This window comes from Aulostomus chinensis, chromosome 14, assembly GCF_037954235.1.
Source record: "Aulostomus chinensis isolate RoL2024-O1b breed Wild chromosome 14, RoL_Achi_v1.0, whole genome shotgun sequence".
In the NCBI taxonomy this organism is placed as follows: domain Eukaryota; kingdom Metazoa; phylum Chordata; class Actinopteri; order Syngnathiformes; family Aulostomidae; genus Aulostomus; species Aulostomus chinensis.
The window spans coordinates 13942766-13961738 of record NC_141333.1 but is presented as its reverse complement, the minus strand read 5'-3'; the positions used below and the strand labels follow the sequence as shown (position 1 = coordinate 13961738).

Genomic DNA, 18973 nt, shown 5'->3' with positions numbered 1-18973 from the left:
TCTACCGCTTATCCTGTTAAGGGTCACGGGGGGCTGGAGCCTATCCCAGCAGACTTTGGGCGTGAGGCGGGGTTCACCCTGGACGGGTCACCAGTCCATCACAGGCCAACACATAGAGACAGACAACCATTCACACTCTCAGCCACACCTACGGTCAATTTAGAGCAGGGGTCACCAACATGGTGCCCGCGGGCAAGGACCACATGAGTCGCCCGCGGGCCTGTTCTTAAAATAGATCACCATAGCGCTACTCACCAGTGAGCTGCATCTAATTTTTTTGTTTCTATTTTTTTAATCACACCTCCATTGGTGTGAATTTAAAAATGACAATAGGCCTGTCCCAGATTTATCGATATATAAAACAGGTTTTTATATATAGATGAAAAACAAATTTTGTATATACAATATATATATGTGTGTCGAACTGGTAGCCCTTCGCATGAATTGGTACCCAAAAAGTAGCTCTCAGCTTCAAAAAGTTTGGTGACCCCTGATTTAGAGTATCAGTTAACCTCGTCCCCTCTTGATGTCTTTGGACTGTGGGAGGAAATGTCGAGTTACAATGTCTTTCTTTTCCTCATTAGGCATTCAAAGACATGCTGTACGCTGCCCAGGACCAAGCCCCGTCTATAGAAGGTAAAGAAACTCCCACACACCCCTACCGACACACACGTCTGTACCCACTGCCCCCTTTGCACACTCCAGCCTGTTTGGGCATCCCCAGAATAACCGCCCTTCCTCCTCTAAAAATAGGCAGCAATCACTGCAAACATGCTGCCACTCACTCTGCAGGCTCTGACTCACAGACCGAGGCCAAGAAACAAATCATTACTGCCCAACTTGTGTTTGACTCTCAACATGTATATGAAGTCAGATATGTGAGGAGAAAACACGCTGAGAGGTGAAGTTGTTTGTTGCTTACCCGCTGTGGTTGAAATGATGCTTGTTGCTATTGACACTGTCTAGATGCAGTAAACTTAGAAGTAGGTTAAAACAACATCCTGCAACTCTTATAGCCTCGTAGTCAACATGGAAAGGCAGAGTGGCGCTCAAAGCTGCCAACCGTCTGCTCAACACGGCAAAAATAAGGAGGATATAATTAATTTTTGGCATCAGACAGCAAGGGATGTATGATGGGAAAGAATTTAAACCATTTTGTTTTAATTTTAGATACTTGTTTTGTTACAGTAAACAACTTTCTTTGGTTCCAGACTTTGTGCTGTGATGATGAGAAGTTAGCTGCACAAAACTGAACGTTACATTTGTTGTGGGTGTATGAGCTTGTTCTCCTGCACCCAAATATTTGTGTGTGTCATGGCTTTTTTTTGTGTGTGTGTGTGTGTGTGTGTGTGTGTGTTTGTGTTCTGCAACACACCCCCTGACAGAGCTGCGACTCTCAGTGTTCCAGCTGAGTGTGTTTGATATGGAAAAGTGTGTGATGTGATTGAATCCATGAGTGGTGAAGATGTATCGCAGCCACTGGGCGGGTGGGTAACAGAGCTCTGCCTGTGTGTGAGTAAACATCAGGCTCAAAGATTAGTTTCAGGCATTTGTCTTCCAGCTGAGGGTTTATTAAGCAAAATAAACCATCAAATGAGATTTATGAACATTTAAATCTCATATTCAGGTTTCTAAATATGGCGACACTTGTAGGACGTCTTGTTCTGTGATGACATACGAGCTTCCTTCCAGAGGCTGTGAAGGAGCTCAGCAGGGATGATAAATCACTTCCTGTCTCAGGTCCGCGTGGTGCTCGTAGGCCACTGTTCTTCCTCTGTCAGCTTGTCTCCACATCGGTGAGAGAGTCTTATGAACAGAGACAGGATCAATCAGTCAGTGAATTATTCTACTGTGGCCGTTGGTCAGGTTTTGTTCTGACATCTCAACATTGCCTGCTAAATCAAATGGGTTTGTTGAGTTCTTTTATACACAATTCAGAGAGTTAGCAAACTGCTGAAGAGGGGCGAGAGAGGCCTACCAGTGTGTAGGAGAAAGGATTTTTGTAGCGCATCAGGCGGGTATCTGTCTATCTAGTGGAGGTTTTTATTGGAAATAAAGAAAAGCTGTAATGAAAACCACATCAGAAACAGATTTGAGCCCTGTGAAGTGGATTCTCCTGTGACTGATATTTTATTGACTTTCTATAAGAGAAACAAGATTAGCCGGAGCTATAAAATAGAAGCCGACTGCAGCATTTTCTCCCTACATGCCCTCTCAACCCGATTATATCCGATGAACTGAAACTTGGCCACAACCTGGACAAAAAATAGAAATGTAGTGCACTATATCGTGATACTGATGCCGATTCACCCGTTGCTTCTTCATGTTACCGTTTGAGTTGTTTGTTCGACGTGTTGCTTCTCAAGAGGCTCCAGTCTAAGATTTGCACTATGATATGCATTTGAACACAATAGAGTACAGAAATACATAATTCCTGCTTTTTTGGCATCGTTTCTTCTACATACAACTGATACTGTGATTTATTGTAGATGAACTGTCTTGCAATACCACAGAATTGCTGCATTGTTATACTATTAGTATCGGGACCAAAGTACTGTTATAGTCTTTGGGGTTTCTCTTGTGAGTCACACTGATCTCTTTTAAGAGCAAAGTACTTCTCTTGCAGATAATCATAAAAAAGATTTCATTATCTACCAACCAGTAAAATGCATGTTTAATGTACTCTGTTGGGTCCAATTTGCCTTTGTACACAGTTTATGTTGCAACTGTGCATGCATACTTTGTTTAAAAAGCATGCATGCATCAATCCAACACTGATCATTGACGAAGAGACTTTTATTCAAGGATGCAGGAAGTCCTCCCTCCTTCCTTTTCTTTTACACAACTCAGGAGACAGTTAACTGGGTTAAAACTACTTGCTCACCCGCTTTGCTCTCACTGAACATCCTGATGTATCAGACAGAACTTTGTTACAGACGTTGCACCGAACAAGCAGCACTTCAAAGCCTCCGTCTGAGCCTCTGGATGTGTGTGAGGTGGGAGGTTGTTACTACAGCAATGGCAAGTCAATCATAACAAAAAGAATCAAAGGAAGTTGACAGCCCAGATGAATTTTTCATGGGGTTTTAATGCGTGGAGTTATTTCTACAAGCAGAGTGTAAGATAAATCTGATAGGTTTGTAATACACTCAAAAATCATGGCCCTCAACAGGGAAAAAATCTTTCTACGTGTCTTCCATGCTGTTGTATGTCCGCTCTCTCCTCTGTGAGAACATGCACTCGTGAAACACCAAGTTAATCACTCAGTTTCAGCAAGATGGATGTACAGTAATGAAGAGGGCTGGTTTCATGGTGCTGCTGCATGTGACCCTTCACCCCTCGTTAAAATCTCTCCGCTCCTTCATTGTCTCCCTCCTCTGAGAAGAGCCAATGGGGGGCAAAGGAAGATCAGCTGCTTGGATCTCTGGTTCCCTCAGTTCCAACCATTAAAATGAGTTATATCACAATGTAATTCAATTAGCCTGCTGTTTATAACAGAAACAGAAACAATTGCTTTGGATAATTAACACACATCTTTAACAGGAGCACGTGTGAGTGCATCACACTACTCCCTGTTACGTTCACATGCTACCCCTGCCATAAATAGCGAGATGAAGCGTGTGTTTTAGAATGGTTTTGTAATCACTGCCTATTTCATTCAGTTTATTCATTCATTCATTGTGTGTCATCATGTTACTGGAAATAGCAAGAGTGGATTACTGTGATGTTATCTGTACAGGACTGTGGGTAGATGGTGAGGTGGGGCTCATATGTTCTCCCATGAAAAACACACACATGCACACACACACACACACACACGTATGCACGTACGCATACACTGTCCGATGAGGAGGAAATGGTGCCACATTATTGACTCACAGCTCAGGGGATCAGGGAATGAAGTTCACTTGAATGAAAGGGTCCTAGATGTGACAAATAAATGAATCAGCCAAAAAAAAAGATAAGTAAAAGATTTAAAGAACATATGTTGATTGTATGGTTTCTTTAACCACACACTTTCTCTCCTCTATCGCTAAACTCCTTCATGAGTAAATCTCCATCTTGTGTTCATTCCTCTCCTGTGGCTCTGCTGTCATGATTCCTTTAGGGCTCTTCATGTTTTATGCAGTCTAATCAATAACAGTATAAAAAGAAGTGAATGTAGGAAAGAGGATGCCCCCAGTGCTTTGTGTGGTAATAAACTTCTTTTTTATCAAAAAATGTGATGGCATTTAACGAAAGTTGATACAACGATATATATATATATATATAATTTATTTATTTTTATTGGATTTCTACATTTTATTGTGTCTTCTTTCATTTAAGTCGTCGCAACCTCGAGGATATGAGAGAACATTTCAACTTTTCTTTTGTTTCAGTTCTGGCAGGGCAATCGCCTATCCTTGTCGAAATATTGAGAGCAAAGACTGAAACTGCACATGGTTCTACTCTCTCAGCACCTTTTTAAGTCACAATAATTTACTAAATTGATATTTATGTGTCTATGTGCGCCATCACACCTACCAAACCTTTCAACCAGCGATTATTCTGTTTTTTTTTAACCATGTTGCTGGCTCAGCCGCCATTTTGTCTGCTGTTGTTGACGAACATGATGAGAGGTTAGCAGAAGAAGGCTGGTAATACAGCGCTGATTGTTATTCTGCTGGCGTAGATGATGGAACAGCAGCTGTTATTACTGGTGTTGGCCCCCTTTGGAGGCAGTCACCCCCCTGTGGAAAAACATTGTGATTTCTGTCATTTTCTTGCCATGTTGTGCTGATTGAAGTATTTATTTTCTTCGAAGCACTTGCTATTTTATTCCTAATTAAGCTATTTACTGTCAGGATTTTTTTTACTTTTAAGTGAGTTTTGTTTCTGTTTGTTGAAATATAGCGATTGCTTTTTAAAGGATTCAGAACTCTTGACTTCTCCAGCGTGTGTAGACGTTTGTGTACAGATGTTTGCAGGAGGTTATGCAGCTTTACCCAGAGGTTGGAGGGAATGGGGCAAGACAGATGGACCGGCAGGGGCCAGGTAGACAGGCAGGAGGGTTCAGCAGGACAGCAATGTGTCAGCCAGGGTCACCCGCCAGCGTGCATTATTGATGGGATCTTTGACAAGCTGCTGCCCCGGATCAGCCCCGAGTGCTAATTGTTTGTTTGCCTCAGGTTTGGTCCAGTTCTTTCTTAATCTTGGAACCAAACACACACACACCCACACACATACACACACGCGTGCACACACAAAAGTAGAGTAATATGGGGACTGTAGGTAGAAGAATGAACTGCTCAATCTAGATCTTTTAGATGTTTTGTTTTAGAAACGATGATGCAGTGTGGAAGTCTTAACAAATGTCTAACTTCTTGAGCTCAGGCAATCTTATAGAGTGCGCTTCACCTCTCCAGCGCAGGTACAGGTTCAATAGTGGGTCCAACAAAGCTGTAAATGAGGGAGGTGGCTTTTTTGATGTGGTTGGGTCTTTGATGGGGCTTCTTAGGGTATTAGATAGGAGGGTTTAGTGTGTGTGTGTGTGTGTGTGTGTGTGTGTGTGTGTGTGTGTGTGTGTGTGTGTGTGTGTGTGTGTGTTGGGGGGGGTTGGTCAGGGTCAATGCAAGTCTAGGATTGCTCTCTCAAGGTCAGGAACTAATCAAACCAAGCTAATGATCTTTAAAAAAAGGGGATAATTCACTGGACAAAGAGAAGAGCTGTGATGATTATGAATGAAATGAAGCGGGAAAAGAGAAAGAAAACACTGATAAAGAAGTAGAGGGGGTTGGTCAGTGAGCAGTGTGGAGGAGAAAGACATAGGCTGAGAGAAAGACACAGAGAGAGAGCGAGAGAAAGAGAGAGAGCGAGAGAAAGAGAGAGAGCGAGAGAAAGAGAGAGAGCGAGAGAGAGATCCTTCAGGCAGCAGTGAGACAAACAGACTGAATGGGAGGTCCCTTGGCTCATCTCCAATGCATGTTGCCCTGCATTAGCACTACAGCCATCCCGCAAGAGAAAGACAGACAGAAGAAGAGATCCCTGATAGATGAAATCTTCTATCCATCCATCCATTATTCATTGGTGAATTAGATCTCGCCTGAATGAAGTAGAGGAGAGGAGCAAGGAGGAGTAGGGGGGGATATAGAGAGAAAGGTATGGATGGGTTTAGAGTGCTTAGCCACTGTTGTGGTGAACAGTTCAGATGAGGATTTGCCTGGTGAAAAAGAAGTGTTGGTAAAAAGGGGAACAGATTTTGAGGAATAAGGGGAAAGAGGTGCAGGAGTGGAGAGATGATGTTTGTGTGTCCTTGCGAGGTAACAGAGGCCGCGAGGTTTGTGGCGCTCAGATCATCTGTGGTGTCTCTTTATGAGGGCGACTAAAGGTTATGCATCCAGTAGTCACCTGTTAGTCATGACTGTGCCTCTCCTCCCCTGTATGTATGTCAGCATTTACATACATGTGCACACCTGTTCTCACCTCTGCGAGGATCCTCAGGTCTTTGTCCCTCGTGAACATGCTCCCACTGGGATGACCAGACTGACCTGTGATCCTCAAAACATTAACAGAAGCTAAATGTTCTAAATAATCCCATAATGGGTAGATAAACAGAAAACATATGATCTGGCGGTTTGCCAGGTGTACACCAAGAGATCGTGTAAATAAATCACTAGCAGCAGTCTATACAATTTCCAGCATGGGAAGCATGTGAATGTAATGAAATCTGTCTCTTTGGATTAGGAATCAGCTGTCGGGGTCTCAAGGGTTCGGTATATTTGTTTAGCATTAGCGAGGCTTCCAAAGTATAATCTTAACCTCACTTGTATTTTTAATCGGTGCTGAGACGTCTATCAACAGCTTTGGCTGCCAGCCAGCACACGTCAGTGACTCTATCTGTCATGGCTGACTACGTGGTCTTCAGACGGCTTCGGGACGCGTCAAAGTTTTCTAAATTGAAAAAAGGTAATCACACTTCACACTCTTCACTCTTTAAATCCAGAAAACCAGCAGTTGAAGGGTTAAAAATCAACAATACAAAAGGGGGGGGGGGGGTGGACGAGTAGAGGCAAGAATGCAGACGTGTGACCTTGTCCCCGCTTTGTGTGTTCTGATGTTTTTATCTTATACTAGCTGCTCTCTTCCACACCCGTATGCAACTGACTATAGAGAGAGGGGGTTACTCAACACATACACACACACACACACACACACACACACACACACACAGACAAACACACACACACTCATGTAGAGGCACGCTGTGAGCTACAGCAGGTGTGGGTGTGATTGTGAGCTATAGGTGATGACAGTGGTGCCATATGCTGTATGCATTTCTGTTTTTTTCTTCTCTGGTGCTGCAATTACACAACTACTATTTACACCAGAACCACTCTAAAATCTGCTGTAAATACTGCAGTGTTGTGATACGGGGTAAATGAGAGAATCCTCATTGCAAAGTGAGATATTTTTCAGTTCTCTGAGACGATTCAAAGTGCAGTTGTCTGTGGTTGACTTAGGCGGAGGTGTGCGGGTGGGCTTGTCCCATTTATGTGCTAGTGGGTGAGTAGAGTATTACAGAAGACGCAGTGTCCTTCACTGTGCTGCACCGTCTCCCTCATAATACGGGTCTCAGTTCTCCATGTCTCTGTTTCGGGGGGGGGGGGGTGTCAGTGCCAGTTGTCATGACCAAATGTAAGAAGTAGCCTTTGTTTATGTTTGTTTTTTCTTGTATTCGCTGTACCTGAGAGGAGGATGAGAGAGACATCCTCAGAGAAAGACAAAGAAGTGTCAGTGGAGAGTGAGGGGAAGTGAGGGATTGTAAAATGAAATAAAATGAAGAGAGAGGACGTATGAAGGGAAAAAAAGAGAGGTGACATTGGTGGTAATTGGAGAATGGGAAGCTAAAGCCTCAGGGAGCCTCTTTTCCCAAACGTTGCAACAAGTCACAGAAATGATGTGTGAAAATCAAAACCTGGAGGCAGAAAACACACGAGCACCTGATTCAGTGCATTGGGATTCAACACACATTTGCAAAAATGACAATAAAAATTTTATGCATTTAAATTCAGGGGTTCCTTTTTAGGGCTAATATTGTTGAACGTATACTTTTTCTTTGACTAATTTACACAAGACAAGAGGAGAGGGCAATATCAATAATTCACAGCCATTGTCCCCTCCCGGACTGTCTGTCTGTTTTTATATTAAATGTTGAATTATTAAGAGTGTATGAGACTAGAAATGTGAATGACTCTTCAAAAACTGTGTGGTAAGTAGAAGCCACAGAAGTGCTGCCTGCAACAAATACAGGAGCAGAAAAAGAATGTGAATCAAAGCAGAATCAGAGTTATTTTTGATTTTATGGTATAGAAGAAGCAAGATGAACGATTACATCCTGACACGCCCCTTCACTGTTGGTTGGCTCATACCAGGTGGCTGGTGTGTGTCTGGCCTTGTGTTTTACAACAAGGGTACCTCTGTTAACTCAGAGTTTACGGAGGTTAAAAAAAAAACACAAAAAAAACCCTCCGGTCAATTGTGATCATTTCGCTTCAGCCCAATTCAAAACTTAAATGATGCAAATATCAGTTCGCATGGCTGCCCAGTTTCTGCAAAAGTAATTTTGTTTTACGTTGTAAAACTACTTTAAGTGGGAAAATGCCAATGTGTTGAAACATAGAAATAGAGTTGAAACAAAAGAAATGAAGTTAAACCACATTTTGGCCGTTTAATTTGAGTTAATTTCATTTCTACAGATCACCATTAGCTGGATCCAATTCCCCCTGGAGTCTAAACAGAAACACTGTACTAAACATTGTGGTAAATAATCACATTCTAACCTTCCGCCACAACAATTAACAACATAGGACTTACTTCATGTTAATAACATTCATTAATGGTTAGATCGTACCAATTAAAATGTATATGGTGTATTAATCTTGATATCAGTGGCAGCACAAATTAAATATTAGCAGACACAGAGAGCTTCTCAGCTAGGAGATGTTTTCTCTCGGGAAAGAATTGTCACTATTTTCTTTCATTGTAGATCCAAGCAGAGTGTTGTGTGTAACCATGGCTCTGTGTACGACAGTTTTTCCAGTGTATTTGTTTTCACCTTAGGTAGTGTGAAGTTTCCTTCTCCATGGTTTATATTTTCATTTTAAGAGGTTATTTTGAGTGTGAAAACAGAAAAAGGAGATTTGCAATGTCCATCCATCCATCTATTTATCTTTTTATACCGCTTATCCTGTTAAGGGTCATGGGGGGGCTGGAGCCTATCCCAGTGTGAGGCGGGGTTCACCCTGGACAGGTCGCCAACACATAGAGACAGACAACCATTCACACTCACATTCACACCTACAGTCAATTTAGAGTATCAATCAGCCTCGTCCCCTCTTGATGTCTTTGGACTGTGGGAGGAAGCTGGAGTACCAGAGAGAACCCACACAGGAACAGGGAGAACATGCAGACTCCACACAGAAAGATCCCGTGCTGGAGCTGGGGCTTGAACCGGGAACCTTCTTGCTGTGAGGTGACAGTGCTGACCACTGCACCACCGTGCCACCCAGATTTGCAATGTTTATTCTGAATTCTGTTAAAAGCATTTTAAGTGGTATCGAAGAAAGTAATGTTCAGGAACCATTGTGAAGGTGTTGAATATCGAAGAGTAGCAGTAAGTACTCACATTATTGCTATAGAATTGACTGTATTACATCAGGAAAGTGTTTGTCAATCTTAACAACTCCTCATAGAGATACTCACTGCCATGTTCAGGCCTCAGAGAATATACATATTTCATATCCACAACATGTGACTAATTTATTCATGCGATGTGTTAATAAGAATTCAGAAGGGTTTGCTCACTGTTAAAACCAAGTTCTGCATGTATTTATTACATAGATGCCTGATGAAATGCTGGATGACACTCTGTCAGGATTATAATCGAAAGAAGTGGCCTCTTGACTTCTAACCAACTGAATTATAGAGAATAAGTCCATCATGGCTTTTCGGTAGAAACAACAGTTTGTCGCTGTTTTGCATTTTGTCCTCGGGGCAAACTGCACGGCTTCTTCTTGACAAGTGCCATCTGATAATTAGGCCTCCTAATCACCCTATTAGTATGCAGCTCAATTGAGCAGGGAACAGCTTATTGTTCCCCTGGCAAGAGCAGCAGCCAGTTGTAAGAGGATTACTGTAAATTTCTTCGTGGTTTTTATGAAAGCAAATCAAATGTGCATTGACTTCAATCTTTGAATCATTTGTTTTAATGTAGCCAAGTCAAGTTGCATAAATTATAACGATGGTGATTCATCCTCCATAAGAATTGGTTATTAATATTCTTAAAAGCATGAAATGACTTCGGAAGTGTGACAAACCTGGGTTCTGTTTCTGTACCTTTCAGCTGTGACGTGAGGCTGAGCTGAACTTCCTCCATCACAGTTACCATGGTACCAAAGAAAGAGACCAGAATCACTTGAGCCCTGTTTGGCTCCTGTGGTATTCAGAACCCAAACACAATGACCACAGAACTAAGGACTGGTGTGTTTGGGGGAATTTTAATACTGTCTTCTCTTGTGAAAGCGAGCTTAAACCTCCTCACAACACAGGAAATGAACTGCATTCATTCTGATGCTGAGACACAAAATTCATAGTGACAATGGGAATGTGCTGCACGTTGCAGGATAATGCCATATTCTACAGAAAGTTGAAATGCTACGTGAAGGTGGATTTTGCATCAGTCAGTGTTGCCTAACATGTCTACTGGCATGTTCAGTTGCATGGTGGTGCTGATTTTGATTGAACCTGTCAGTTGTAATCTGGGTGCCTGGAAAATTTCTCATTAAATATGATTGATTGGTGGATTTTTTTTCTGCCATTTAAGGTTTATCGTTGCCTCCTCATCAGCCTCATAATGTGATGCATCATAGAGGACCTTCTGTGGAACATACACACAACCCCCTGCTATATTAATATTCATACAAAAAAGCAGGATCCTCTGCACCTGTCCCCGTTTGATGCCTTCATTTTTGTGTTACGTCGGCTGGATTTCACCGAGGTGAATGAGATTGAGAATTTATTTTAACCTTTTGTGTGTCATCAAAACACCTCACACCGGGTAATCACCAAGTAGATTTCACCCAAACAAGGCTTGCTTTGGTTGCGAAGAGGTTGATGTATTCAGTGACAATTGTCAAAATGTTACAACATGTCATGTGAGAATAGAGTGAGAACTATTGAGTCACGCTGGTGTACAAACAGCACAGGCAATTTAAAATGTGTCTTTTTTCTGAGTTGTCCTGTAACAGCAACACATCCTCAGTGACTCAAGGTGTGTGTGTGTGTGTGTGTGTGTGTGTGTGTGTGTGTGTGTGTGTGTGTGTGTGTGTGTGTGTTCAATCAAACAAGGAGCAGGTCTGATCTCCAAGAGTTAGTTTGTCTGCTAGATAATGTTAGCTGCAGGGCTTTAGAAAGCTCGGCACACACACAGGCACACAAACACACTCTCACAACACACATACACACACATGCACGCACGCACACACAGGAAATCTCCATCCCTGATTTGTCTGTTTGTGCTGATGGGATGGGGGGATGAATGGGTAGTCAGAGCCCCAGTGCTTGTTGGTGGTTGACAGACAGAGGCCGTCTCCTCTCTGTGTGCTTTGCTTTAAACTCTGCCAGTGTCTACCCCACGTTGCTGAGTGACACACACACACACACACACACACACACACACACACACACACACACACACACACACACACACCAATCATAGCTCACGTCCTTCAGCTTTTTTGCCACATGTACATACTCTAAACAGCATTCCCAGCAAACGGCCCACCTGCTGCTTGAGAATCCTGCTCATCAAAAGAGATGTGAAAGATTTGGGAAATATGGTGACGCAAAAACAAATGTTATTCCCAAGACCTGCAATTAAATAAGACGCTCTTGGCATAAACTCTTTTTCCTACTCAAAAGTGGTTGTACCCTGTGAATGAAACCTTGACAGATCAAACACGAACAGGAAGCTGCCGTGGCCAGTCACTGGTCACACTGGTTTGTAATAAAGTCACCTGCATTTAGCTTTACTTTGTTAAAGTTCACATCTAGTTACTAAAGGTCAACCTTTTCAGGCATCTGAGTGTAAATGACCTGGGCTCTCTCTGCTCATGTTCATAATGTTAATTCTATTATCCTCAAGCACCACAAGGTCAGTATGCTCCTAATCAGATTGTGTCAGGAAATTGCCTCTAATCTAATAAAATCCTCATGTATTGAATTCCTTCCTCCATCATTTAAGATGGTCAATGGACAGTATGATGGCTCATTCATAAATAAGAGATACAGTTTTACTACAGGGATGGAAAAATACGCTTCAGGGGAAATGTGGAACTAAAAAATTGCCATCTTTGCTGCTGCCCCTACAAAAATACTTTGACTGACATTCCAGTTATGATATAGTACAGTTTTAGTTATAGAAAGAGAATAACAGAATATTTTTGTACACTTACACAATATTGCAAAATGTGACTGCAGGAATCTTCTGGGACTGTTGATGTTTATAAACCTAGGCTGTTCAGAAGACACGTTCAAGATGCTCTGAATACTGAGAAGTTTCTAGACATTGTACAAAATGTGTTTCCGTTCTCTGAGGAAAACGCCTTGTTCTATGTCCGCTAATCTGCTGGCGTCTAAATATCTGCCATGTTACAGAAATGTTTGTGTCAGCGTGTTTTTTTGAAATGTTTTCTTTTTATATTTTAGTTCATTTTTTTCACCCTACAAAATAAAGCTCTTTTTTTTGTGACTCTTATCGAGAAGCTGCAGCTGCTGTTTTGAGAATGCCATTGCAGCCTAGAGGGACACATGCACACAAACACACACACACACACACACACACACACATACACACACACACACACACCTTGGTTTACGCAAACCAAGGTGACTGAGGCATGTGCTTCAAAACAAGCATGAATTAGAGCAATATAATTAACTGTAATGTTATATAGCTGATGGATTCTCATGGGAATGAGGGAGCATCTCATTTAGTTTTGCACTAATTAGGATACACACTTCTAAAATAATATGTAAATGCAGCTCCGCTAATTGTGCTGTTTTTAATGTGTACATATAAAATACACAATGCTGAGCAGCAGAACATGATGACAGTGGTAATTATTGTTGTTCATGCAGGATTCTGACCAATAACCTTAGTGACAGCTTCAATTCGGGGGCCTGCTTAAGAGTTTAAGGGGAGCTGTGTTGAAGTGTGATGTGCATGAATAGCCTGTCTGTGATATACGATGATGTATTTCAAGCTACGGCCTCATCCATGCTGTCAGTGTGCCGGCGTTGCCTCTCTGACCCTCTCTGCTAATGGCATAGCCACCCTGTAGGTTAATGGAGAGTGGATTTCCTGCACCTCTGCACGTCCTCGCCGCGTATGTGTCGTTTACACTGGTGCAGCCGGGGTTTTTATCCTGCTTAGATTAATGGCCTCGGTTTGGACTATTGACACAACGCTTATCTTGTTTTTACGAGCCCAGCGGCTTCTATCTGTAAACCATATAGGCTCACGTGTGCGCTCTCAGTCCCACACAAAGACACACACCTCACAGCGGCTCCTGCAGGTAATTCCGTTGACTGATTATAACTCAATTGATGTTTCCAGTCCATTCGTAATGGCTCTGAGCTCAAGATAAAGCGGAGCAGGCCTTTTACATAGCTCACCCATCCCATTGTGCAAGGAGCAGACTGCAGAGAGATGGATAATGATATTTGATGCTCTGGAGATGGAAACGAAGGTTAACAACCAACCCCCCCAGCAGCCTCGTGGCTCGGCTCTGGGGATGGAAATGCCAGCCTGTCAGTTGTTTAGTCCGACATGTTGTTCCTCATCACACTTATTACATACATGTGTTGATGTGACATATGAGCTTTTGAAACATTGTTCCTTGCTTGTCAGTTGAATATCAGCCTCTTAGTATTGTGATCGCAGCAATACTTGACGTTCACACTTCACCAGTCTGAGCAGGACACACATTCATTACACAAGTGTTCGTGTAAAAGAGACTCTAAAAGCAGAGATAATGATTCAACCTGTTCACCAGTGTAAAAGTAAAGAAGTACAGGCTCTTCGATGTTCTGAAAAGTGTAAAGCAAAAAGCATTGAGTCTTTTCTGTGCCGTCCACAGTTGTGGCTGGTTGACTGAGGGCTGTCCAATCAATGGGGGAACTTTACACTCTTTAAAAGTTACACAATTGTGTTTTTATTGTTTAGAATCAAGTTCCCCTGCAGTTTCTATTGGTTACGGATGCATCATAGCTCAGTATCATGAAGATGTCAAAACCTTTGGAGGTGTGGAAGGTGAGAGATGCTAGTTTTCGTAGAAGAGTGAGTAAATCTGCTTAATAATCAGCATGGAGCCCAGAGGATGAATCCTTGTCCCTACCAGCGGGTTTATTCATGGTTTAAAGTTATTGAGTGGATTGCTGTGATATTTTGAACAGAAATTCATGCTGATGAGAATTAACTGTGACTTGAGATTTCATGTAGCGCCATCATCAGTGTGGCCGTTTCTGGTTTGAGTTGAAAAGACTCCAAGGATCAAACGTAGAGAAAATACACAAGATGCTGAGTACAGTCACTGATCAGGAAGAACAAGGTGTGTGCATAGATAATGTTTGTGTTGTTTTGCAGCTTTGCAGCCGATCCCAGATCACAGAGATTGAGGATGAGAACGAGCAGGTGAGATGTCCCTGTAGGATCCGCTTCCTCTCTACCTGGAGGATCAAACACTTGGTGTGAACCAAACATCACAGGAACCGTCAGACACAGTTAGGATAACAGATTGCCTTGCCCAAACTTGTGTCTGTCAGAGTGAGAGGGATGATAGTGTGTGTGTGTGTGTGTGTGTGTGTGTGTGTGTGTGTGTGTGTGTGTGTGAGAGAGAGAGAGAGAGAGAGAGGAGGTGGTGTAATATAAACATCTATACCACATGCAACCTTCCTCAGCACAAGCGTTTGCAGATGACAAAAACATATACACACACAAACACACATTCACATATTGCGCATGAGTGGTGAATAATAATAATAATGTGTGTGAGTGGTGTGTAATAATAGAACAGTGTTTTCATCTGACAGACCCTGATAGCTCTCGGTGCAAGCTGTCAAGTCCCGCCAGACCAAAATGGAAATATTCCAATATCCTCTAATGTTTTTAAAAACTGAAAATATTCATGTCTTGCTCTTTCACACCTCACAGCTTTGAGACCATGTTTTTATATTTTTCCACAGGGATAGCTTATTTAAAAGACAATCACTTCAATTTGAGAGAAAGATGTCAATGAAATGAGTACAGATAATCCCCTTGATATTTCTGAACCAGTAACAGAAATTGGGAGCATTAGCAACTGTTTTCAATCGTAGCCATCCGGATTGTAAACAAAGTAACTTTAAAAGAATAATTTTCTGAATTTTAGATTGAAATGGTCCAACAACCAACAACAACAAACCACAAGTATATCTGCAGTAATTGTTCTCCTTCCTTCTTTTAGCACAGGTAAGTACACTGTTGGTTTTAACCTGTCAGATGTCCAGCTTGTATAGTGAGCTCGTTCGCTGTGATAAAAGCCTTCTGCTCAATAGCAGCTGCTCGACATCAGTCATGATTGGATAAGGTGGGAGTTGATGCCTGCGATTGGTTGATGGTGGTTAGATATGGACTGCTGATGCAAGCCGCCTGGTTGCCTGGATACAGCCATCCCTCAGTGTGTTAGTGGCCTTGGCAAAGTGACGGACAGCATAAGTGCTCTGCAGAGGAATTTGCCAATCTGTTGATGCTGAGAATCGTGTCCATGCAGTTCATCTGTATCACTTTAGCTCTTCATCCCTTTGGTTGATCATATTTTTTTCTACTTATCATTGTGTTTTTTGTTGCTTTAAGGTAAATACGCAACCAAGTGAACAAAGAGATCAGGTTTCTCAATTTTATATTTGTTAAATTAATACTAGTTTCTTAAAATTTCCTGAGTCGGAGTCCGTGGATGGTGATGGTTCCGGACGCTTCCCTCTGTCAGTCAGGCAGGATACAATGATTCGCTGTATTTTTCTGGAAATTTCATAGATGAATTTTTGTCAGATTCCTTGAACTTATTTGAAATGGTAGAAAGAAGAACATCGCCAACAGCAAATATGCTGAAAAATTAACAGATTTTGATGACGCTGAGTTCATATTCTGTATCCACACAGACTCCAGAAGGGAGGCATGCTCTCTCTGAGTGATTGATGAAATCCCTCATCCTCGGATGATGACGATGTGATGATTTTGGTCCAACCCTCATCTTTGGTGTGTGGCTGAACCGTGACACATCAGTAACTGGCTATCTGACAGACAAATGCTGGCTATCCAAACAGAATTGCTGGGATCTCATTTTTTAAGAGTTTGTGAGGTGTAGCTTTCATCATTGTTTTGTGGTGTCTATTTATTAGACCTAATACCACGAGGGACATACAGCAGTCCTGTTGCCCTTGTATCTGCATCCTGTGCGGGGATGGAGACAGAGCAGCGCTTGGCTCCCCCCAGATTGCATTTGCTATTGTCAGTGCTCTTTTGATGCATCTCATTGATTGATACCTTTTTCAAATACATGATCCCCAGTGTTGCCAGATCAGGCGGTTTTCCCCCTATTTGTGCTACTTTTGATCACATTAAGCAGGCAAAAAACAGCATTAGGAGGGTAAATAAGCAAGTTTTTTTTTTTGTGTCTTGGACAAAAATGCGCATGCATTGCATTACACACCCTTTTTCTCACATGGTCCCTCTGAAGTAGCCTTGGCTACCCCATTTCTAAAACCAGTTCCATCACTGATCATGTAGTTCCAACTTCCGTGCTGCATGCTCTGGCTGCTCTCCAGACTGAACCTAGCTGACCGCCTGCTAATTTGTTTTCCTGGTGTGTAGGGAACTGCACATTCTCCTCAACACTTGTGGTCTCTGTGTGTTAGTGCTCTAAACAGTAAGTTAGATGTGGCTTTTTTCTTTTTTTCTTTTTCCTTTCCGGAAGCTCAGCCACAGATCGCTGCCATCCTGTGAGCGTTTCCCGGTGCTGATTTGTATTTCAGCATATCACACGTCCACAAACATAAGCGCCACATTTTTCTGAACTGATGAGAAACACAAGCTAAATCTTTTGCAGCCTTGAAAAACAGAGACATTTCTGAATAAGAGCAGGAGATAGGCAGAGAGAGAGACTTCTGTCAGTCATTTATCTGTGGAAAGAGAAACTACATTAACTCATTAAACTTAATGTACTCAGTGGCCAGTTGAGTGGGTAGTAGAGCATATATGTTTCTCCACAACTGGACTGTAGTTAAAAGGCACCATTACAATGACTATTAAGCTGCTGTGTTTTGTCCAGTGAACAGAGGCATCCAGGATGTGTATGTATTCCATCTAATTATTTAGACTGACCTCACCTACCTACATAGTACTCTGCACCAAACTAAATGACTTCCCAGCAGCCCTGAGTCTTTGACATCACCTCCACTGCCTCCAGCCCCTCCTTCCTTTCCCTGATTGTCTCTCAAGGCCAGTGACACGCTCCCATTGAACCCTCGCCTCAGTTGCCTTGACAACTGTTCTCTCACTGGGTGGGGTATCGCTCACTTTCTCAGTAACGGTGCGATAAGTGCCACAATTATGTAAATTAGGTCCAACCAAAGTGTTTTTACAGATTAAATACAGGCAGCTGAAAAGCTCTCGGTCCAATGCTTTGAACTCTTTGGTTCCGTACTTTATCCTCCATGTTTGTCATCCCTGTCACACGTTAGTTTCACTCTCACATTTCTTGATGAAATACACTGCAACAGGTTTTTAAATTATATAAATAGATGCAATAGTAGATATAAATAAGCACTTTTATGTAGATATATATCTGATAGAGGGGTTCGAAAGGAGATTGAAATCATATTATTAGTAGATTTATTGTTTACTTTCTACTCCATAATTGCAGAGCTAACCAAACTATTTTTGTCACAGATTGTTGGTTGCAAAAACAAAACAACTGCTAATTTTTCAATTAATAAAATTAATAATTTTCAAATTATTTGATTGTATTAGTCAAGACATGATGATGAAATTCAAAATAAAAACTACAGCCTTAATAAAACAAACCTGTTCCAGTATTTTTATGTATATTTTTTTAACTTAATATTACACTACAGATCCTGACAAAGAGAACATTTCTGGACTGTATAAGCTTGCAGATAAAAGGACAGCATTTTTAGCTCAACAGGTCTTATTGCCTTTCTCTTGGTTCCATTTTCAGAGGAAATCTTGATTTTTGTCACAATAGGGATGTAGGACATTTTTTTTCATTCTCTTTTCTACTTTGCAATATAGTACCCTCATTTTGATGGAACAGAACATTTCTTGAACCTATCCCTCTGTGTCCTTTGCACTCCTTCTCTTTATCATGTTTTTACAACCAAACTGTGTTGTTTCCATGATCCTGTAAGTTTTGCTTTAATTATTCCTGCCAGCACAGGCTTTTGTGCTTTTTGAAGAGAAGTCTTGTTTTCACTTCCAGTAACAACCATGCCACTAAGAGACAAACTCCCAGGGGCTGACACGGTTACGATAGCAGTGTCGCAGTAGAGTTTGGCTTTGGTACAAGCGTACAATTGTGTCCTTAGAGACCTGAAGCTTGAATTAAGGTCTGTCGGTGTGGTGCCAGTCTTTTCCCTGTGGTTTATGAATCTCTTTATATCTCTTTCAGAACACCATTCCAAATATAAATGCGTCTTTAAATTCCTGGATGAAATTAAAATGCTAAACTGTGGTAGTAGGCTGTAATATTTTAGAAAGAAATTGTGTTTGTTGCTTATGTAAATGAAATGGTCTCGATGATGGCCAAGTACAGATGATAGTGCACTACAGGGAGACAACAAAGCCGATCCCACCTACAGCGCTTCAGCCGTGATGTTT

General features: G+C 41.8%; 1 protein-coding gene across 1 annotated transcript in view; it reads left to right on the top strand.

Annotated features, from left to right (window-relative positions):
• Positions 1 to 18973, top strand: part of xpr1a (xenotropic and polytropic retrovirus receptor 1a) — a 64879-nt gene that overhangs the window by 7389 nt on the left and 38517 nt on the right. The window contains exon 3 of the mRNA XM_086224949.1: positions 585 to 636. Coding sequence (XP_086081075.1) covers positions 585 to 636 — 52 coding nt within the window. The remainder of the gene's footprint in view (positions 1 to 584; positions 637 to 18973) is intronic.